This window comes from Physeter macrocephalus, chromosome 13 (assembly GCF_002837175.3).
Source record: "Physeter macrocephalus isolate SW-GA chromosome 13, ASM283717v5, whole genome shotgun sequence".
Taxonomy (NCBI): domain Eukaryota; kingdom Metazoa; phylum Chordata; class Mammalia; order Artiodactyla; family Physeteridae; genus Physeter; species Physeter macrocephalus.
Window position 1 is genome coordinate 3,514,581 of NC_041226.1, and position 23,371 is coordinate 3,537,951.

Genomic DNA, 23,371 nt, shown 5'->3' on the forward strand with positions numbered 1-23,371 from the left:
CTGATGTTGAAGAGGGAGAATAGCCTCCATGTATGTCACGTATACATTCGAAGATCATGATTTGCTTGCCAGTTGTATTCTCACATAATTTCTATTACATTAAATAAAGCATTTGTAAGTAAATGACGAAGCTCCCGCCTCCCAAACATCTTGTGTGTATTTTAGCCTTGGTACGTAAAGGGGGAAGCGGCGAGAGCCTGCTCTCTGCCCAGGGTTATGTCCCCGAAGTTGTACAGACCTGCGGCTCCCGCCGTTACAGCCCAGTTTCATTTATTCCTGTCTCCCTTAAATAGTCATCAATCCTTTAAGCTACTCCTGGGTCTTATTTTGTTGAAGAACAGATGGAAGTTGTAAAATATTGTGAGCAACTCATTGTGAGAAGTTCTGCAGACTTCCTTTAGTGAATGCTGTAATATTTTTGAACTGAATAAAAAGTCAGTCATGGAATTTTTGAGCTGGAGGAACTTAGATTAATATTTCATCCCGTCTGTAGTATTTTCTTACTTTGTTCTTAAACATTTAGTCAAATGGATCTACGTGTACTTATAATAGATGCCAATCTCCTTAGAAAAGAAACCTCCATGTCAGATGAATTGTCAGTTATTTTGTAGATCACGAAGTTTATTGTTCTTTATAAAGAACTTCAAAATCATCCAAGAAGACTGTAAATGGGGAATATTTGCTCTGTTTTCTTGTATCTTAACACATACTGTTGTAGAACTCAGTTGTCAGCTTTCTTCTCTTTAACATCTTTATTAGAGTATAATTGCTTTACAATGTTGTGTTAATTTCTGCTGTGCAACACAGTGAATCAGCTATAGGTATGGAAGACCTAAAGAGACATTTCTCCAAAGAAGATATACAGATAGCCGTCAGCTTTTTATGATCTCTGGTCTTAATGCACCTGTGGCATCTTTCTTAGGGATAGTAAAGCACTGAAGGATGAGACCCTACCTTCTGTCATCTGCCAGGACGTGGACAACCTGCAGTAAGTGTGTGAGGTGTCATCAGTAGATGAATCAGACTGGAGTGCCGGGAGGTGTTTCGGGGGACCCTCTCCTCCTCCTGAGCGGCTTAACTTGGGGAGCATTGTGGTGCCTTTAGAAATTAGGGAGAACGCAGGACAATGGAATTAAATAAGTAAAGGAATTAAAATTCTGTAACTGCTATTCTGTGAACTGTAGGTGAATTTTTAATAGTTGCTTCGTAAAACACTTGGACTTAAAACTCTGACCAGCCTACTTTTTTTTCTGTATAAAACCAAAGGTGTATTTTTTTAAAACTCCGTTTTATTTATTTTTTTAGGAAATTTGTGAAGGAACAAAAACAAGTCCAAGAAGAAATTAGTAGAATGTCTTCAAAAGCAATGCTTAAAGTGCAGGAAGATATTAAAGCTCTGAAGCAGCTTTTGTCATTGGCTGCCAGTGGATTACAGAGGAACACTCTCAATATTGACAAATTGAAAATAGAAACTGCTCAGGTAAACTGTCATTTTATTGTAGGGTTTTTGTTTATTTTTTTTTCAGCTAGAAATAGGTCTTTTTAAAGTTATGAAGTTTCATACAGACATGCTATAAGAAAACCGTATAGCGCATATACTTTTAAATTACTATAGTAATAGTTACTGGGTTTTATTGAGTGCTTACTATGTATGAGACAGTATTCTAAGCAATTTAGATACATTAACCTAGTGATTTTTCACAACAGCCCTATGAGGTAGGTACTGTTATTACCTCAAACAAGAAAGCAGAGCTTTGTTTCTAAGAGCATAGATTCAGACCCTGGTAATCCAACTCTAGAGCTTATGCTCCTGACTGCTTTGTTTCATAAGCGTGCCTACTGCCTAAACTATTATATTATACAAGAGGGAAAAACACATTTTTTAATCTGTCAGTGGTTAAATATAAATTATATCATGCTTTATAGATATTAAGTTCCAGTGACTTGCTAGTTTCGTTAGGTCTTAGTTAATAAAAATGGTAATGAGGCTAATACCTTCTGTCACTAATGTCTACTTTTTCTTGTTCCGGTGGTATAATATATAACGTAAAATATCTTCTTTACATCAGTGGGGAAGAATGATGATAGATGATTTACTTGTTTTATATTTCACAGTTATACAGTATACTTGATCTGAACATGGCAATCTAGAAATCTTTCCCTAAAGTTTTCCCTGATCTATTAATGAACTTTATGTGATACGCCTTTTTAATGGGTTTATCAGAGTGCTATGCTCTTCATAAATTAAGTGATAATATTTTAAGTAAAAATTTTTAAAGTGCTTTGTGTCTTTTTATTGAAATGTAATTGACATACAATGTTATTAGTTTTAGGTGTACAACATAATGAGTCAGTGTTTGTGTATATTGTCAAATGATGACCACAAGAAGTCTAATTAATACCCATAAGCACAAATAGTTACAATTGTTTTTCCTCTTCAGATGAGAACTTTTGAGATCTACTGTCTTAGCAACTTTCAGATGTACAGTGTAGTATTGTTACCTGTTGTCACCGTGCTGTAGGTATATCCCCAGGACTCACTTATTTTTGTAGCTGGAAGTTTGTACCTGCTTATGTGTCTTTAAGTCAACTCTTGGAGACTACTTTGTGACATTTTTAATAAATGTGTTACCAAAATAGCTAATCTAAACTATGATACTTAAAGAAGGTTCAAAGGCTTTATTGTCTGCTTTCATGTTTCCTGGTCACTTACAGATTCTGTGGTTAAATATGAATAAAGGATTCCCCCATGTTTCCTTCCCACTTATTCTTCCCTTATCATCAGATATGTATTTCCTAGGAGGAACAGAATGTTACTTAAGCCTTTAGACTGTGGAGAGTGTTTTGACTGATTCAACATTATAGGAAATTCTAGATTTCATGTGTGAAAATTTTATGAAATTATATGCACAAGGTCATTATCAAAGTAATAGAGGAGGCAAACTCAAGGGGAAAAAATGAACACAAGGATGGGAATCGCTGTAACTCTCATCCTGCGTGGTCCCATCCACAAGCACTTGTGGGACACTTGTCCCATAACCAGACTTGTCTTTCAGAGAGAGACAAAAGGAGAACTCCAAAGTACTAGAGTCTCCTGGGGTAAGTGAAATGCTCAAAGATTGAGAAAGAAGAGGGTAGGAGCCGAGAGTTGCCTTAAGGGAAGACGGCTTCTGGGCTGAGTCGAGGCAGGTTTACAGGAGACCTCACAGGAGCTTGCTCTCTGGTTCCTCTTATTTCAGACACACAGGAATTAGTGCCCCACCCACAGTCTGTGAACTGCCAGTTGAAACAGAAACATTCTGACTCCCTTAGTGAAGGAGTTACCCATCTTATTAAATCCAAAACCTTTTGTTCAAAGAAAGCCTTTCTGGGAAATAAAAGCAATTCTGAGGTAAGGAGCAGCGCTGAGATTGTGAAGACCAGAGCCTTATGGAAGTAAAGTCTTTTACATGCCCCGTTTGGGGGCCACCACTTAAGAGTTCAGATAAGTCGCGTGGTTAATGTTTTCTGTGGGCAGGGCAGGTGCCACGTGGTTCGTTGGTTATATTGCTGAATCCACAAATTCAGAGAACCTTTTTAAGCATGTGTTACGTGCAGAGCACTTCCTCTGGCATTTGGGATCAAAACACAGTATCCTAGGGAGAGTGAGCTAAAGCAGTCACGTAAGTGTTCCAGGGACAAGGTGTGACGGGGTGCAGAGGGCTCAGTGGGCGCTTCCAGCCCCCCTCCGGAGCAGGATGGAGCGGTAGTAGCACACTCAGAGTTGAGAGCTGCGGCGGTGCTTCCCAGGCCGCGAGGAAGGGACGGGGTGACGGGGGAAGGCGCGGAGGCAGGAGGAGGGCGTGTTGGAGGACCCGCAGGCCGTTAAGCGTTACGGGAGCCCCGCCAGTGAGACCCAGGCGCGGCTCAGCGCTGGGCAGTCCCGGCTCTGGGCCCGTGTCCAGAGTCACAGGACGGAAGCCTGAGGTGGAGAGTAGCGCGGAGGTGGAAGGGACAGTTAGAGACCGCTAGAGACTCCACAGCTGGGCAGTAGAATGAGGGCAGGAAGTTGCTGCAGGGGACACAAAGTTAGGATAAGAGACTTCTTTTTAAATAAGGGAAACATAAATAGACGTTGAAATACAGGCTGCGGGAGCAATGAAATGATAGGAATGTGGAGTGTAAGTGGGTTAGACACATTATGAGTCTTGAAAAACCATTGGCTGGAAGATAAGAGTGGCACTGAAGAGGAGTGGAAGGGAGATTGAGTGTGTGAGGTATAAAAAATTGGGCCCCTTGACTCAGGTCTCAGGTCTTCCAGCTGCGTGGCTTTGGGCAAATTACTTAATGTCTCTGTCACTTCGTCACCCACTTTACAGAGTTGTTACTGAGGCGTGACCATGATAATAGAAGGAGAGCCTGTAGCACAGGGCTTGGTACATAGTAAGTACGTACCCAGAACGTTAACTGCTGCTGTCATCAAGCTCAGGGTTATTACTACTACCTGGCTTTTTTAAAATAGTGTTTTCTGTAGTTGTATTATTACAGATTTTAAAATAGTAACACCGTCTTTAACTGTGGATGAATTGACTTCACAAATCCTACAGGAATCCATGGTTTCTTAAAATAGACCATAAATTTATTATAAGGTTTGTTAAAAGTGTAGTTTGTCTTGCCTGGAAGGAGGTTTTAGCACCTTGTAAAGCGGCTTCATCTGTAAGTTCTCACAGCATCTGAAGCTTCAGAAATGGCATTGTTGAAGTTTCAGTCCAGAGGTAGTTGGTATTTTTAGCCTAACTTTTAATTGGCTTTTTCTTTTTTTTAACCTCTGTTACATCAGGAGTTAAAAAATGCTGAAATAGCTTTAAGAACCCAGAAAACACCACCTGGACTCCAACATGAAAATACAGCTCCTGCTGAGTAAGTTAAACAAATGTTTCTCTCTTTAAAAAAGCAGAACAGTAAAAACAGTATACAGGGTAGGGATTTTTAGTTTACTTTGTAGCAAGTCTGGGCACCTTATGTGGATTTTTAAATTTAATTCTCGTAATAACTCTGAGAGGGTATATCATCCCCATTTTATTGAAGGGTAAGTGAAGGCTAAGGTCTGAGCTTTTACCCACTATTATGCAGTTGTACTTCATATTACTTACAGGGTCTATTTTATGTGATTACATTGTGCATATAGTAGAAACTTATATTTATACCCATAAGGACTTTCAATTAAAAAATACTTTATGATAGTCCCTTCCTTAAACAGGGCATACTAAGTATAGTTTAACTCTTTCACTTATTTCCATAACTTTTATTTGCATACATAATAAATCTTCAGGAAGAAAAATTACAAAAGTGTAGATAAGTGAACCTGAAAAACCCGCCTGTACCCAGCTTGTATATGTTCATGTGGTTTCCATGCATGTGGTATGTGTCTTGTCTGTGTTGTGCAAGAGCGTAATAGCTAATATTCTCAAATGCTTGCCATATGCTACGCAGCGTGCTTGGCACTTCACCTGCTGTATCTGCTTTCCCACAAACCCTCCACAGCTGTCACATTCCAGTCTTAGAGATGAGGAGCCTGAGGCATGAAGAGGAGAATCCTGAGCTGCTGAGTGGTAGGGGTCTGTTTGACTCCTGGCCCCTCACCCTTTTTTTTTTCTTTTTATTATAATTTCAGATTTACAAAAAAGTTTCAAGAATGAAACAAAGAATTCTCGTGTATCTTCCATCCCGATTCCTGCACGTTAACATTACTGTAATTTTGTTCCTTGCTCTCCATATGTGTAAATACATTTTTCCCCTGGACAGTTAGAGTTGTTTGCAGACATGATACCCATTAATGCTTGAGTACTTTAGAGTGTATTTCTTAAACATAAGGATATTCTCTTACATAACCACAGTGCAGTGATCAAAATCAGGAAATGGACAATGACAGGGATACTCCTGTTATCTTATTCCGATTAGCATGGGATGAGCTCCTTCTCTGGACTTCCTCAGTGTTTTATTCTACTGTCTTGTTCTTCTTGCTGCCATCAGAGATAATTGAGATGGGTTGACTTGTGTGATTTTGCACTGTGAGAAGCTTTCACAGGTCCCCATTTCTTGTGGGGTCAGGTTCAGACTGCGTTCTGTGCTACTCAAGGTCCCTTTTTATCTTTCTAGCATTCTCGTTAAGTGTATCAGAATAGTGATTATAATTACATGCTCTTTCTGTAGTACACTGTAGTGTTTTCAGATTATAAATATCAATAGTATTTCAGATTATAAACATAAGAACTGTAAGTGTTTGGCTGTAAAATCTAGTTGACAATTGCATGTTTTTTTGAACTTTTTCTTTTGAATTTTAGACTTACAGAAAAGTTGGGAAAATGGTAGTACAAAGAATTTTTTTATATGCCTTACCTGCTTCCCTTACTGTTAACATATTACATAATCATAGTATAATTATCAAGAACAGAAATTAACATTGGTACTATATTAACCAAAATACAGAACTTATTTGAATTTTACTGTCTTTTCCACTAATGTACTTTTTCTGTTCTCGGATTCTTTTCACACTGGATTTAGTTGTTTCCCCTTAGTCACTTCCAATCTGTAACATTTTATTCAGTCTTTCCTTTTCTTTGATGACCTTGACATTTTTGAAGAGTATTAAGTTATTTTGTAGATTATCCATTAATTGGTATTTTTTCATGATTGGAGTAAGGCTGTGCATCTATTTTTGATACCTTGATAACTTACAAGTTTGGGTTTTTGTTCCAATAATACCTGTGTCACTTAAAGAAACATTATGTCATCAGACTAATTCAAAGGCCCTACTTAAACAGGGGCATATTTTTGTTGGAATTTTGAATATAAAGGAAACAGTGTTTTAAAACTGTGATCTGACTTGGTAAATGTTATTGTATAGCTACTTCAGAATCCTGGTTCAGCAGTTTGAGGTGCAGCTCCAGCAGTACAGACAACAGATTGAAGAACTGGAAAACCATCTTGCCACCCAAGCGAACAATTCACATATCACCCCTCAAGGTAACGTGCTTTCCGTGGTAATTTTTTTTTTAATAGCACTGTTTTTTCAGTTAACTTAAGCTGTTGTTATATAGTCGATATTCTAGATTATTACTAGGAGTTGTCTTAAACTGCCATAAGACAATTTCCTTAAAAGTCCTCGATTAGATCTTTATTTCCTATAAATATAAAATGCTTTGTTATGAATTGTTATGATGTAATGGGCAGATGTCGTAGGGCACCCCACCCGCCCCCCACATTACTGATGGAGGAATCCTTCTCTCAGTCTGTTCTGCTGTCTTCTCTCATCCATGGAAGTATTGGTGTAGTTTATTCATCCTATACAGTAACTGTACCAAAAATTGGGCTCAAGTAATAGAAAAATAATATCAATTGTGTCGTATACATATTTGTGTGATAATATGATTTTCTTTTATAGATTTGTCAATGGCTATGCAGAAAATTTATCAAACATTTGTAGCTTTAGCTGCACAACTTCAGTCTATTCATGAAAATGTGAAGGTAAGTTCTCATTGCCTGTTCGTCTATCTGGACATCTACACCCAAGTGAAGTATTTATGTGTTCATTCACAGGACAAAAGTATCCATGCTTATTACAGAAATAGGTAAAATTATATGTAAGTGAAAAAGACTAAAACTAAAATAATCCAAATCATGCCCAGACACAACCATGGGTAAGATCTTAAAAAAAAGATTCAAGTGTCCTGTGCACTCTGTTATTTTAACTTTTTTCATCATGAACCACATTCCACGTTCATACACACACTTCTTCACCATCATCTTTAGTAGTCAGGCGGGATTTCAGGGCATGTGTGTACGTAGTTTTTGTAACCCCTCGTCTTCTGTTGGACATTGGGTTGTTTCCATCTCTTTTAGTTTATTTCTGTAGAAAGTAAACAGTCTTAGTAGCAAAATCATGTCTCACTGCTTTAATTTTATGTGTGTTTTAAAGGTTTATTGATCCCTGCATAAAAAAACTTGCTAACAACATTTGTCCCCTCTAAACACAGGAAACTATTTATTGAAATAATAAAAATAAAATAATTTGTCACTGAATATTTTGAACCTTGTGTAATATGTTCATTTTTAGAAATTATTTGGGTGAAATGTTAATATACATACACTTTTTCCAATCAAGCAAATATAATTAAAGTCTTTCTTGGAGTTATGTATAGTCAGAGAAAACCTTTAAAATTCAAAGCACCCAAACCTGAGTCTAAATAAATTCTTAACTGTAATAGAATTTCATGGAGATTACCAGTGTTTTCATTTTTATTTTTATTTTTATTTGATTCATGGTAATAGAATTTTTTTTAAGTTAACCTCTTAAATCATACCATTTTTGAAGTGATAGCACACTTCAGACCTTTTGCTTTAATACATTTAAAATTTTAAACCAAATCTTTAAAATAATTTAGTTTTAAAGGAGGAATTTTTATTAAATTCTCTTGAAAGTTTGTCTGTAATAAGTGTTTAGTTTTTTAAAGTGCTAAAGGTGATTCTCTGTTGGCACTCTGAAGTCTGTGTTCTGCAGATGTTTTTTCCCATTAAGTTTTATTATGAAAGTTTTCAAATAATACACAAAAGTAGAGCACTACTATAATGAATGCTCAGGTACCCACCACCCAACTTGGGCCATTATCAAGATCCTGCTGATCTTGTTTTATCAGTTCTCCACACATGCTTTTTTCCCCTGGAGTATTTTTTTTTAATTAATACATTTTTATTTTATTAAAAAAATTTTTTTATTGAAGTACAGTTGATTTCCCTGGAGTATTTTAAAGGCGATCTAAGACACATCATTTGTAAATATACATGTTTTTTCAGTGGCGGTTTCTTCTCTCTGCTTTGAAAACTACGTTTTTCGGTAACAGGGCCATAATACAATGAGATAGAGATTTGCACAAAAAGCTCCAGTTCATGTTGGATAAACTTTACCTGAAATTTTGACCTACTCCTTTTTTTTTTTTGTGGTATGCGGCCCTCCCTCTGTTGTGGCCTCTCCCGTTGCGGAGCACAGGCTCCGGACGCGCAGGCCCAGCGGCCATGGCTCACGGGCCCAGCCGCTCCGCGGCATGTGGGATCCTCCCGGACCGGGGCGCGAACCCGGTTCCCCTGCATCGGCAGGCGGACGCGCAACCACTGCGCCACCAGGGAAGCCCAACCTACTCCTTTTTTTAATACACATCCCAAGAACCAAAGGATGTTCCATGATCAGATTTGCCATTTATTTTAAGCTGCGTTTAGTAAACTGTAATTTCTAGACTTGTTCACCTCTTATAAGAGATTTTTTTTTTGTTCCTTTTGTGGTGTTATTAACAACAACAACACAGATAACCTGTTGAAACAGGCTTGAGCCACCTGATCAGCCAGGCCTTCACAACATTAACAAAATTAGGTGTAAATTTTATTAATTCTGTAGATCATGGCTGGTGTCAGTTTTTTGTGGTTTTTTTTTTTTAAACTAAATGTCTTTTATAAGTTTCTAAGGTAGGTCATTATTTCCCATTATCTGAAGTAGAACTAAAATTTATGGGCTATTGATGTCACACGCTGCATGGTATGTGCTTGTAATCTCACAGAAAGAGGGAGGATGCGTTTGGGGGAGATCCGTTCTCGTAAGCTTTGGTTTCTGATGTCACAGACCCACTTCTGAGTGTATTTCCCCAGTTTCTAGCTCTCGGCAGGCCCACTTGCACACGTTGCAGAGGTGGGAAGGCTTGGGACTGGAGCATGATACGCTGACGTCCACACGGAAGGAGGCGATAGCTTTCAAATGCTGGAAATACCTGTCAAAACCCAAAGTCTCATATTTACTAATTTCCGCTAAGAACAGGTTGGAAATATGAAAATCTTACGTCTCTTCAAAAGTAGTATAAAACTGATCGAAACTAAGCTAAACCCTTAAAAGTATTTAATAATTCTAAGGTGAAACAGAATGCTTCCTATTAATGGCCTTAATGAAGGCAAAAGTCGTGTTGGGTAATCCAGCCCACTTTATGAACTTGTTAGTTTTTCTTTCTTACTCTGAAATTATAAACTCTCTCTTTTCTTTTCCCCCCAGTTTGGTTACATAAGCTCAACGTGAGTTATTCTCATTGTAAAAGAAACAGTGTTGATCACGTAAGAGCCCTCTTTATACCCTCCAAACTCTCTCTGCTTAGGTGATGTCTTATTTTAGTATCTGTCACCCATGCCTTTTATTATTTATTTATATATACCGATAAAAAAGGTATTTAACAAATATATATTTAGTGGGCTTTTTTTTTTTTTTTAAAGCTCTTTGAATATAAAAGTTATCCAAAGTTTGGCCTTTGGAGGGGAAATTTTCATGAGAAACTGGAGTATTTAATATTTAAAATGGAATTTTAGATATTACTTTGCTTGTCTAAAAGCTTAGCTAATTTATTTTAAAGGGGGCCTCCTGAAGCCAGAATATGTTAGGCAGTTTATCGTAAAGACATATGACTAAAATAGGGAAGACAGTATACAAAGGTGCGATAGAACTGTCCAGTCCGTCACTCATGTCCTTCTGATTTGAAGGTTAGATGAAGCGTGTAATGTTGGCAGTGTTTTTGATCTGTCTTTGCTAACTTATATCATATTCATCCTTATATTATCCAAGTCAGCACAAAACTTGATTAACCTTTTCTTTTTTTCATTCCTGTAGGTGCTCAAAGAACAGTACCTTGGCTACAGGAAAATGTTCTTGGGAGATGCTGTGGATGTGTTTGAAGCCAGGCGGGCAGAAGCCAAGAAGTGGCAGAACGCGCCCAGAGTCACCACTGGACCCACCCCTTTCAGCAGCATGCCAAACGCGGCAGCCGTTGCCATGGCTGCGACACTTACACAGCAGCAACAGCCTGCTACAGGTCTGAATGCATTCAAGTTATAGCTTCTTACTGTTAACATGCAGAGCATTTATGTGCATTTTTATGAGTCTTCCTTTTGTGTTAGCACTGAAGAAATTTCTATGAGTAGCTGTTCCAATACAGTCTAAAAATTGTGATGGACACAATTATAAACATATACCTGATAAAAATGCAGGGTAGTCTTAGCAATAATTATACATCAATTAGATACTGAATATTGTGAATTAATGTTATTTGCTGTATTGCTATAAATGCCCTTTAGAACATGGTGTTTCACTACTGAATTACATTTAAGAGCAACAGATTCTAAAACTGTGACTGTATTGTATATTGTTTTAAAGTCAGAGGTAAACCAGCCGTAGGTTGCGTTTTTCGTCCCTGATGCTGCCGGGCGGTGTGCCCTCCTCACCTGCGCTGGTTACAGAGCCCACACTCAGGATGAAGTGTGTCTCTGTCGACTGAGAGTGTGTTGAAGATCAGTAGGTTTGTTTGATCAGAGAACAGCCCTTCTCAACCAGATTTGGGAGACGGCACCTGCTAGATTGTTTGCGCCTTTTCAAAATGGACGGAACAGTGGCAAGAGCGGGCAAAAGTGGTGTGAGATGCTTTGGGTTAGACGTGAAGAAGTGTGAGCCGGGGGGCTGAGCAGATGAAAGTAACTGGTGAGACACTGGAAAGCAGATAATTTGAGTCCTTGGTTTAATTTCACTTCTTACGAGGGAAACATTTTTGTGGTCTAGTTCTGCAATGTTTAGTTTGGTCTTGTGTCTTTCAGAGATGATTACTTATCTTTTTACTCCTGCAGTCCCTATTTTGTCAGGCTTGAAGTGTGACGTAGAAAAATATAGTCTTAATAGATACTGATTTTTTTTTATTTGTTCATGAATTTTTGTGTAGTGCGTATTAGTTATTCTATAGCATGTGTGTTTCTGAGACTTCCTTATAGTCCAGTAGTAAATTATAGTACAAAAAAGTAAAAAACGTACATCTCTAGATTGCATTCAGGCTGCCTCTACCAGGGAAGCATTCTCGGGTTTCACTATTGGCAGTTTAAAAAATTGTTCTTCACGTTTGGAGATGACAGAATTGACTTACCATCGGTAAATGGTTGATGATGGCTTTATGCCAAACCCTGCGCACTCCATGTCTGGACCCATGTGAATAGTGGCTGACGTAAGGACTGGGTAGTAGTTCTCTAGCTGGCTGGAGTATAGGGTTGCGTTCTCCAGTTACAGAGGGAAAAGAAGTCACTATGGAGTTGGTTCTTATCAGGTCATTATGGGATGGATAGATACCAGATCAACCCCACAATGACGATCATCAGTTCTCATGATTATTTACCCAGCTAATCAAACTAACTATAGTACCAGGTTACTTTTTAGAGTTAATCCTAAAATAGATCAGAGAAGCGGGATTTGGTTAAGTGTTCTTTAAACGTAAGGGATTTCTATTCTAATCAGTAAAACTTGAGAAAAGTCAGTTAACTAACCTGCTGTGCTGTAAGGGAATTTAATTATGTCCCGCGGTGTACAGCTAAAATTGAGGCAGAACCACCTGTCGGAGTTTTGTTTTACACACTTTCTTACGTAGGCAGTTTCGGGAGGTTTATAGGTTTTCACTCTTACATTTTGGGCTCGTGGGCATCTGAAGAAATGCGTTCGTTCTCTGTGAGTGCCTCCTGTGTGCTAGGCTCCAGGGATGTAAAGGTAAACAGTGGGGACGCGGTCTTTGCCGTCTGCGAGAGTATTCGCTGAGTTGAGAGTCACCATCTAGAAGAGCCCTTTGCTCACACGCTTTAATTTTTTGTGGACTTTCACCAGGCTCCGGGGAAACTGGCTCCCTGGTACATTCCCTGCAGTTGTGAAGCCCACATAAGGGCTTTCGAATCAGGTGGCACGAATTGTAATTTATTAACTTAAACAGTCTTACAGCGTTTTCATTTTGAGTTGTAAGGATTTTTGGAACTGAGAAGCTAAACGATAGCGATCATTTTGTTTTGTCTTCTTGTTTCCCACTTGTTTCTCTAAAGGTCTCGCACACTCCACAGCCCATCCCTTTATGTCTCTCCCCGTCAGGATTAGCTATTTTAGTCCTGTCGCCACTAGAGTGAGACGCAGCAGTCCAGTTAGAAATGCCCCTCTTGATTGCATTGTGCTCTGTGCCCAGTGACTTATTCCTTCTGTCCTGTGGCTGATGAGATCTTTCTAAGTGCCGGTAACAAATTTTAAAGACCATCTAGATGAATCTGGGTGAGGCTTGTGTGCTGTTTTTATACAGCCCTGTTGGTGTGTGCAAGGTTTGAGCTGTCAGGGGGGTTTTGCTTCTATTTGCATATGGATTCTTGACTTTTTAATGTAAAAAAGCAGACAGCTTCTTAGGCTGATACCTTCTGAAGGTGCTTTCTGTGTAGTCTTTCTTGGAGGTGGAAGTATGGACATAAGTGACTCCTTGATCCTTCTTCAGTGTCTTAATGAAAAAAAAAATATATATGATAGAACTTAGGCCTGTGTGATTTATGGTTATTGCTTCTGAAGGCTGAAGAGAACTGATGAAAAACTCCGCAGGCTATTTATGTATGAAATAAGCATCATACATGGATTACATGATGGTAGATCTGGAGTGCACTTGTCCACCAGTGCTTCTGAAGCCTCTTAAAAAGCTTAAGACATTTACGTTAGGCTTTTCGGTATAATTTTAACTTAGGATAGATTGTTTTAAGCTAATGTACTGGGATTGAGTTTTGCTGTTGTGTTTTGACACTTTTAAAAGTTCTTGATGTTTACATAAAAAGACTTTTCTCATGTGACTTAGCTGCTGTTTTTAAGGAGAGCTGAGACATTTTGTTAGGAATTCCTACTTTCTAGCTTTTAGTGTAGGTTTGGACGTTTAAGGTGTAGTGTTAAATAGGAAACTTCTTCATTTTAGTTTCTTGTGGTTTTATGATTTTGTTATATTTAATAACCAAAGGACATTCCCCATTAAATCAGTAAAATTTTTGAAATTGGGGAAGACATTTTTTGTTTTTTAAGAAAAATTATTATTTTAAAAAATATGACTTAGGAATAACCATGCTAGTGACATTAGGTATTTTGAGTGATCATTGAAAATTATAAAAAAATTTTAGCACTTTAGTCCTTTTCCTGTGAATGCAGTTTTACTTTTAAGAAAGTAGAATTTATTCTGGAAAATACGAATTACAGTGCTAAACTTGGTTTTGTTGTGTGTGAATATATTATTCAGTAACTTTTGTAAAATGTTACTCTACATGAAGATTTCACTTTGGGCAGTCATTGGGATATGTTACTACTAACTTGGTTTTATTTATGGAACTGAGAGCCTCTCATTGAATGACTAATGACTATTCAGATTTTAAAACAGATTTCTTGAATTGTTTACATAAGATTTGCCTGAAGGATGTAGATTCTGCTTTCTGATAGTGAAAATAATTTATATGGTGGCCAGAGTGTAATATATGCTGATACTTTGGCATGGGAGATATTTATCATGAGTTTTTACTATTAAAAATGTTATACATTTGCCTACTAGTTTTATAAATGACGTTGCCTTCAGAATTTGTGTGAAGGTACAAAACTCACAATATCATGTACCTGTTGTGCAATGGAAAGTCTTGTCATCGTTAGAGTTCTTGATTACCTGGATGCCGAATATTAATGACTAGAGTTGCTCTTAAAAGCAGACCCGCACACAACACGAAGCATGTTACTTGAGTAACTCTTAGGGCTTGCAGGGCTGAGGGCTGTGGTGTGCATTATGCTCTAGGGTCTTCCACCAGCAGTGCCTCCTGTGGACATGTGACACTTAAGTCTCTCAATGTTAAAGAAACTGGACGTGTGTTTTCTACATATTACTCTCATTAGAAATAAGAGGGTAATATGCTTAGTTTCTTTTTCCTGTAGTAACATTTTACAAAAGAGCTGCTAGGCAGGTATTTTATTCTCAAATTGATCTCAAACTGGATGTAAAAATTTAGATCTTTTTAAATTTATTTTTTAATAGTGGTGTAAGAACTCTGGCTGCTGTTAGTCCTTACTCTTTATTTTCTGGGTAGAAGCTATTTGGAAAGTCCAGTTTCTGTCCCAGTGTAGCAAAATGTAGTTCCTTAGTTTCTTTTTTCTTTTCTTTCTTTTTTCTTTAATGTTTTATAATTTTACACTACCTTTTTGAATATACAAACCTCATTCTTCATTGAACAACTTGAAGGCTTTGATTTCTTTAAAAAGTCTAAATATCAATCTGTATATTACTTTGGCAGTTCCCTCAACTTTGAGATGCACTGATCACTGTGCTTGAAAAAGACAAGACTGAAGATTGTACTATGAAATTTATCAAATAATTTTCATAAATTATTTATCGAATATGAGAGATTTATAGATTTTTGTATTCTGCTTAGTTTAAAAAAAAAGGTAGTTAAAAAAGAGAGGCTAGTAAGTTTGATGCTATTCTTGCCAAACAAACTCAGCCAAAATCTTTAAAGTAACAAATGGGAAAAGGATGACGAATCGTTCTGCATCTGAGTACATTTTCCAAGATGTTGGAAAGAAACTTCTGAATTGAAATCTTGAATGTATTGAATCTGTCAAGGTACACAGCGGTGCCTTTGTAAATGTTCATTCTCTATCTTATTTAATCAGGTGATAAGTGGTGTCATGTAGCAGAGCTTAACAGTAGAACTCAGTTATCACTCTTTGTGAACAAGTTGGAATTGTCATGTTACTGTGTAATTGATTTGCTTTAAGGTGAACAATAAATTTAATAAAATAAAACATTGTCTTGTTCTTTATCTATTTATTTATATATCATTTATATTTCCTATAAGAAATCATGCCTAGTTTTTGGTACTTAACTCTTATGAAGTAACATGATGGTTTTGCATGTTAGCGTCCGTCTCTTTTGATCAATTGAGACTTGACCCTAACAGTTAAGGAGCTTATTTTAAAAAGAAAAAAAGTAAAAACGTTTACTGAATACAGCAACCAGTTTTATTAGAAAACAAGCAGAGAGATCTAAAACCATTCTAGAAGTAAAACTAAAAGAACTATAATTTACAATACATTAAAGATTTCAAATTATTTAGTAGGTTAAACTAACACTCATCTTTCCGTGTGGTAAGCCTCTTTTAATTGTCTAGTGTGAACAAGTTAATTTTTTTAAAACTTATTTTTGGATAGGTAAATCAGCTGGGACAGATAAATTAGGCTGGGGAGACATCCTGAAAACTAAGTTTTAGCAAATAGAATTTGTTAAAAGTAATCACTGTTCATTTTAAAAATAATTTCATAAAGTAACTTTAATCTTGAAAGAGTAAGGCAAATTTGTTTTTTTTCCCCCCCCATTTTTTTTTTTTTTTTTTTTTTTTTTTATACCAGGGCCACAGCCATCTCTGGGAGTTAGTTTTGGAGCGCCATTCGGCTCAGGTATTGGCACTGGCTTGCAGTCAAGTGGCCTAGGTTCTTCAAACCTTGGAGGTACACTTTAACTTTTCTCGTATTGCATTGGACTGTGATACATTTGAATTGCTACCAGCCTGTAAACACTTCTAAGAGGATCTGCTCTTTGGGAAGTTAAGGTTCTATCTGGCAAAAAAAAAAAAAGGGTTCTCCAAACATAATCAGTGCTTTCTAGTATTAGATTTAGAACTTAAAAAATCATTTCATGTCTGTGAATAGTAAATATAAAAACGTATTAAAAATCAAATGGTAGGGATGTTCATATTTTCAAAGGAATATGCTAAAATATGAACTTGAAAATAACTTAGTTTTATTAAATTAACTTAAAAATAATTAGTTGGAGTCCAAACTACTTCTGGTGGACATACATTCTCCTAAGCATCTTCTCTTTCTGCAAATGAACACTTTAAATGGGGAAATAATTGTATTATAAATCGAAAAACTTCTGTCCATTCCTGAGCACTTTTGGCATATTTGCCTTTATGCATACTTGTATACATAGGCAATTAAGTTTATTTCAGTAGATTCATAAGTTAACTCTAACTAGTAAGGTAAGTCTTCTGCAAAAACATGCTAAATACAAATGCATTCCCAATTCTCTGGCGTGGATAATTGAAGGTTGATTGTATTTTGACAGGTGCATTGTCATGTAATGAATAAGATTCCCTTACTTCCATTAAAATATATCATTATAAGAGGGAAAGCCTATAAGCTATTATGGTTATGTAATATATTACACTCTAATAGGAATTATTAGGATTATGGCAGACAGCGCAATTCCTATGATCTATATTCCAGTTTGTCGCCATATTTCGTAGAGTTACGGGCAATAATACTGTCAGGCTCAGTATTTTAGATAAGCTGCTGCAGAGTAGCCGAAGAGGAATTGGATTTCATTTTCTGAGCGCTTGAAACCAATCTTCCAGCACTTGGCAGAATCCCCTCTTGCACTCTGTGTGATGAAGACACGTGCTTCGTCTAAATTGTGACTGTAGTGTTGTTAGGAGAGAAGCCTCGATGCTCCCCCTCCACTTTCTCAGCATTGCGTTGCTGGTTCTGTGGCAGGAGCCTGCTCTTCCTGAGTAGCTGTAGAGAGACCGACCCTTGTGTAGTCACGCAGGGTTCCGGCGGTGAACTCCGTAAGTGGGAATGTCTTCGCAGAAAGCAGAGTAAAATTACTGTGCGGTACTTTGCATTTAAACTGTTGTGCGTGCCTCGCTTATTTACGAATTTAGTCTTTTTTTTTCCCAAAATGAAATATTCTTAAGTAGATATGTGTCTATCTGTTCGACTAAAATCATACTTGAATGGTCACTGAAATGTCTAGTCCGTTTGGGAGAGAAAGTACTAATATGATCTTGTTTTTTATGGCTTTGTTCTTTAAAAATTACGGATGGGTCATAAGCTTAGTCTAAGTAGATCTAAATGTTTTATTTCAGAATTGATCTGGTTCTTCCAAAAGTCTTAATGCAAAGGAGTAAAGCAGATCTCCTTAGTAAGGCCGTGGTTCTCAACACTGTTTATTAGACCACTGATAATTTGGGTGTTACTTGTCAGTATCCTTTCACCTGTGTTTTTACCTGCCGTGTGTGTCTCTCTATCACCCCCACTAGGCTTTGGAGCTAGCTCTGGTTTTGGATGCAGCACCACAGGGGCCTCCACATTTGGATTTGGAACAACAAATAAACCCTCAGGAAGTCTTAGTGCAGGTTTGTGTGTTTTGGCCTGAACTTCAGGCAGATTCAAAGGTGCACATTATTTAATTTTAAAAGTATAAGTGTTGTTATTTCCGGTATCCAAAAAAGATCCCTGGTTCAGTTTCTACCCACTGGATGAAGCCTGCAAGCCTACTAATCATATATAGCTTTCTCTCTCTCATATGCTGAAGGTCAGGTTTGTAGAACGTTTCTAACAACTTAAGTTTGATATAGTAAATAACTACATCCTCTTTTTAACTAAGTAGAGATGATTTTGAACCCAAAGACTAGTTTTATGTTTAAACAGCTTTCTTCATTATTACCAAAATGAACCCATTGCAAAAGTTTTATCATTATTCATTCAGGAGAATAGTTTCTCTTCTAAAGAGGTGTTCTTTAGTTATAAGCCCCCCTGATTTTAAGAATACCAGTCTTACAAATGATGATTAACTGGATTCTTTGTTCTTTTTTTTTTTTTTTTTTTTTGCGGAACTTGGGCCTCTCACCGCTGTGTCCTCTCCCGTTGCGGAGCACAGGCTCCGGACGCGCAGGCCCAGCGGCCACGGCTCACGGGCCCAGCCGCTCCGCGGCATGTGGGATCCTCCCGTACCGGGGCACGAACCCGCGTCCCCTGCATCGGCAGGCGGACTCTCAACCACTGCGCCACCAGGGAAGCCCTCTTTGTTCATTTTTGACATAGGTATAATCTCTTGACGCGTCTAGTAGAAACTTCCAAATTCCATCTACTTTTGCATTTGTTTCTATATTTGTAAATAATGACTTGTTTTAATGTGCAATTCTTAGGGATAAATAGCATGCCTAAAATAATAATACCGATTAAAGTTTTTAATTGTGGGAATTTGAAGGAAATTCCATTTAAAATTAAGTGGTGTTTAAAATCAGTAGTTCCTAGGGAGTAAGATCATAGAATTCAGTGGTATCAGGATTATAATATGCCTATATTAACATTAGTTAGCTAGGCAGGAATAGTATTTGATCTTAATTATTCGAGGGCTCTTACAAAATCAAAACAATTGGTACTACTCTTCTGTGTATTCATTGTCCTGAAAATTGTGGGTTAAGGCTCTCTTGGAGGACTTAGAATTGCAAGGGTGGGTCCAAAGGCTGTGAAAGTCTCTTTACATTTTGATAAAATGTTTCTGGAGGGCTGAGGAGAGGAGGGTGCCTTGGCATATTTAATTAACACGAAAGTGGCTGCCAACTTGAAGTTTTCTGTCGAGTTCAGTTATTTGTGTAAGGTTTCTCTCGGTCTGGATCACTAAACTTCTGTCTGTAATGGTGCCACTTAGTTGTCAGCTAAATTATTTTCCTGTAAAATTCCATGTTAGAAATTCAGGGCCCTAAGATATTTGCTATTCGTATAGGTTATATGTTCTTTCAACTAGACACTTACCTCTCATCCGCATTTTTTATGTTTGTTTTTGTGATTTAACTTCTGATATGAATATTTTCTTCCCTAAACATAAGGCTTTGGCAGCTCAAGTACATCTGGGTTTAACTTCAGCAATCCTGGCATCACGGCATCAGCTGGTTTGACATTTGGGGTGTCCAATCCTGCCTCTGCAGGTTTTGGAACAGGAGGACAACTCCTTCAGTTGAAGAAACCTCCAGCTGGAAACAAAAGAGGAAAAAGATAAACATATGGGTTGATGTGTTGAGAGAATCCGTAGCCGCATCGTTCATTCTCTGAGTCTATTTTTCTAACGTTGATGCAGTAACTAAATTGCATCCCAGGAGATTTATAAAGTTTTGATAGTTTTTCCTTACTTCTGGAATTTGAACTCTGTTCTCGTTTGCTGTGCTAAACAACTTTTCTCTTGTGTATTTGAAACCTAGTTATGTATTTTTCATTATTTTGATTCTCAGTGTAAGAAATATTACATCGCTGATTGGTAAAACCTCCTGCTATTTAACCTAGTGTTTTAGCAATGTTTTTGTTGATAAGGTTTACATTATGGGAATATATGCACATCTGTTTCTTATATAGATGGTATGAACTCTAGGGCCTATACCAGAATCACTTTGTTCCTTGATAAAAGGCCTTTTGAACTACACTGCAGGGCATCTTGTGAATATGTATGTAAAATATATACAGGATAATACACACAGTTGTGTGCATATAGAATATATATTTACAGACCTACAGCTTTTGCCTCAGACTGTCCCCTTTCCTAAGGGGATTCCATTTTTCACCTTTTATGCTTCAAATCCTCAGTGCTTGTAGAACAAGGAGCTAAAGGTACCAAGTCATTGTAGTTACTTGCTTAAAGACTTAGTGAAATGGTTACTGCTGTAAATATTGACCAACTCAACTTCATTGCCCCCAGGCTTTCCCTTTTTTGTTTCCATGTTAACCTTAGCAGCTCCTCCAGATGAGAGCTGCTGACACTCACCAAACCGATTTCAGCAGCTCTATTAGCCTCTGTACCCTCGTATCTGAAATGGACCTTCAAGAGCATGTTTGAACTCCAGACTGGTGTTCTGGGGGCAAAGAGCTATTAAGCCAAATTGATTCTATGCAGGTGAAGGACGCGCTATTATTTTAGTGGAAACTTTTCTAGCTCTTCCAATAGAGAGTTCGTTCTGACAGGGCTGTTGATATTGACACCAAATGGAGTCGCTTATCAGCCTCTCTTATGTCTTAAGTAAGTGCTTAATTTGGAATAAAGAAACGGTATATTTTAAGAAAAAAAGTATCCTTTGTAGCAACAGTAAACTATCCCCCGTTTTAACAGTGAACAGAGAGCTCCAGGTAATAAGATATATAGACATGTCAGGTTGCATCTGTGTGTTACTTGTATTAGTATTAGTGACAGAGAGTGGGTGAAAAAGAGAGCCCTTGGAAAGAGAACTGCCTTAGCCATGGTTTCAGACAGAAACCGTTAGGTAGACCTATTTTATCTTTCAAGTGCAGTTTTCAGATGGGATGTGAACATGGAATTTCATTGAAAATAGTTTAATTTTTTTATATAGAAGGTTTTGTAACATAATGTGCATCAAGTGAATATTTTCAGAATCATTTTCACCAAGGCACCTTTTTTTCTAAAATAGGTATTACACACACATATATATATATATATACACACACACACACATATATATTTTAGTATAACGTTAGTTGGGTTTGATTATAAAAGTGTTGTCAAATCTGTTTTATTTATCTGCATATAGCGATGATTGGCTTTTGGAATTGAAATTTTTGCGCCTTGATGCATTAAAATAAGGAAAATGCTTTGAGCATGAAAGTTGTTTTTATTTTTGCATACTTCCCTAATACTGCAGTCCCCAGATCCAGGTTTTGGGGAAGGGTAGGAAAACATGTGGTTTTGTGTTTTGAATTACTGTCAGAATTAAATACACAATTACAACAAACTTTTTTTAAAAAGGACATTGCATTGTGCTGCAAAAATCTGGATATTTATATTTCTTGTGTTTTTTTTCTTTATATATTTTACATTTTAATATGTTGACCATTGGGAATTTGTAACAGATCAATTTGTGACAGGAGTTTAAATGTGTCGTCACTGTGTCCATTGTCTCCGCTTTGTCCAGAGCCTGTCATTATGTAAACAATAAAATTTACTGTGTCAGTTGCTTTGAATCTTTATAGGTGTCAGTAGTTGTTATTCATATGTAATTTTCTTATTATTCCTCTTCTATTCTCTGGTTGGTTTTTAGTGTTTCGTTTTCACTGGTTTATACATCTTGCTTTTTTGAAAAAAACAAAAGGCTGAACACAGGATAGCAAGTTGTTTGTCATTTGCTTTTGTCTTCTCAAAATTACAAAAACGTTTTAAATTATACACAAAAATATTGAGTAAAAAGTGAAAGTTGCCTTCAGCTCCTGGGCCTCAGGTCCCACTTTCTTCCCCACCGTGTCCGCTCTTCGTGGTTTGGTGTGTATCCTTTCAGATCCTTTTTAAAGATGCCTTTTCAGCATGTGTACAAATGTTCATTCTTTTTCTCTCTCTCCTTTTCTCATATTTATTGTCTCTTAGATTCTTTTTCTTTTTTTTAAACAAATAGGTTAACAGTCTGTGTGTTCTGTGACTTGCTTTTTTTCCCCTTTAGTGGCGTATCTTGGACGTCTCTGCGTGTCAGTCCGTGGAGATTGACTTTTTGCTTACTGTCCTGCGGCATGGACGCCCGGTCATTTGCTCCAAATGTTCCCTTTTCTTTCCAGTATTTCGCTTTCACAGAAAGAGCTGCAGTGAACATCCTTGAACATGACTCTTGGTGCTTACGTTTAATGTTTCTCTGGGATCGATTCTAGAAGAGGAATTGCTGAAGAGGCATACAAACTGTATGTTTTAATGTCAGACTGCCTTCCAAAAATGCTATATAAACAGACACTCCTGTGGTATGTGTGAGTACCCGCTTCCTGTCTGCAGCCCTAGATAGTATCAGTCCTTAAAACAAGTACATGTGAGGTTGAACTTTTTTTTTTTTTTTTGCGGTAGGCGGGCCTCTCACTGCTGTGGCCTCTCCCGCCGCGGAGCACAGGCTCCGGACACGCAGGCTCAGAGGCCGTGGCTCACAGGCCCAGCCGCTCCGCGGCACGCGGGATCCTCCCGGACCGGGGCACGAACCCGCGTCCCCTGCATCGGCAGGCGGACCCTCAACCACTGCGCCACCAGGGAAGCCCCCTAAACTTTTTCGCATGAATGTTAGCCATTTACATATTAACGTAGTTGCATGGTAACGTCCCGTGTCCGTTTTTACACCAGATCATTTAGGAGTTTCCCCTTATGATCTCTGTAGACAGTGTGTGCTGGTGTTTTCCTTATGAGACAGGTTGGACTTCCGGAGTCAGCTGGGCCCAGACCCCTGCCTCGAACCTGTGTGGTCTTGGGCAAGTTTCTTTTCTACACCCCAGCTTCAGCAGCTGCCAAGTGAGGACAGTAAAGGCGGCTGGTTGTGTGAAGGTGAAGTCTGCGTAAGGCACTTGGGTGCAGGGCCTCTGACGCTGCAGAGGCATTTACCGTTCCCGCTCCGGTTCTCCAACCGCTCACTATAGCTGGTTGCTTTATTTCGGTTCCTGACGGGGAAGCTGCCCTATCTTCTTTTTCTGTTTCTTGTTCTGTTTTTGTGTTGGATGGCTATTCTACGACCCTTATACTCTTTCGGATGTACCTATTTTGTCGAGTTCGATTTTTCTTGGGAAAAATCCTATTGGGATTTTTGATTAGGTTTATACAAATAAAATATATATCTGGGGAGAATTCCCATCTTCTTACGTACAGCATGGTATATGCATTTATTAGGTCTTTTATTTCAGCAAGGTTTTACAGTGCTTGTTAGATCCTTG

The 23,371-nt window shown here is 37.9% G+C and overlaps 1 protein-coding gene across 5 annotated transcripts in view; it reads left to right on the top strand.

The window, feature by feature from the left end:
- Positions 1 to 23,371, top strand: part of NUP58 (nucleoporin 58) — a 45,366-nt gene that overhangs the window by 13,721 nt on the left and 8,274 nt on the right. For 2 of the 5 annotated variants that reach the window (XM_024126058.3, XM_024126056.3), the window contains 9 exons: positions 923 to 988; positions 1,306 to 1,480; positions 4,820 to 4,899; positions 6,887 to 7,005; positions 7,424 to 7,506; positions 10,676 to 10,877; positions 16,265 to 16,363; positions 17,959 to 18,054; positions 19,531 to 21,668. In XM_024126058.3, coding sequence (XP_023981826.1) covers positions 923 to 988; positions 1,306 to 1,480; positions 4,820 to 4,899; positions 6,887 to 7,005; positions 7,424 to 7,506; positions 10,676 to 10,877; positions 16,265 to 16,363; positions 17,959 to 18,054; positions 19,531 to 19,700 — 1,090 coding nt within the window. In that variant the 3' untranslated portion in view covers positions 19,701 to 21,668. Of the gene's footprint in view, positions 1 to 922; positions 989 to 1,305; positions 1,481 to 4,819; positions 4,900 to 6,886; positions 7,006 to 7,423; positions 7,507 to 10,675; positions 10,878 to 15,150; positions 15,642 to 16,264; positions 16,364 to 17,958; positions 18,055 to 19,530; positions 21,669 to 23,371 lie in introns of those variants that run through there. The other 3 variants (XM_055089675.1, XM_024126057.3, XM_028497925.2) reach the window with 3 other exon arrangements.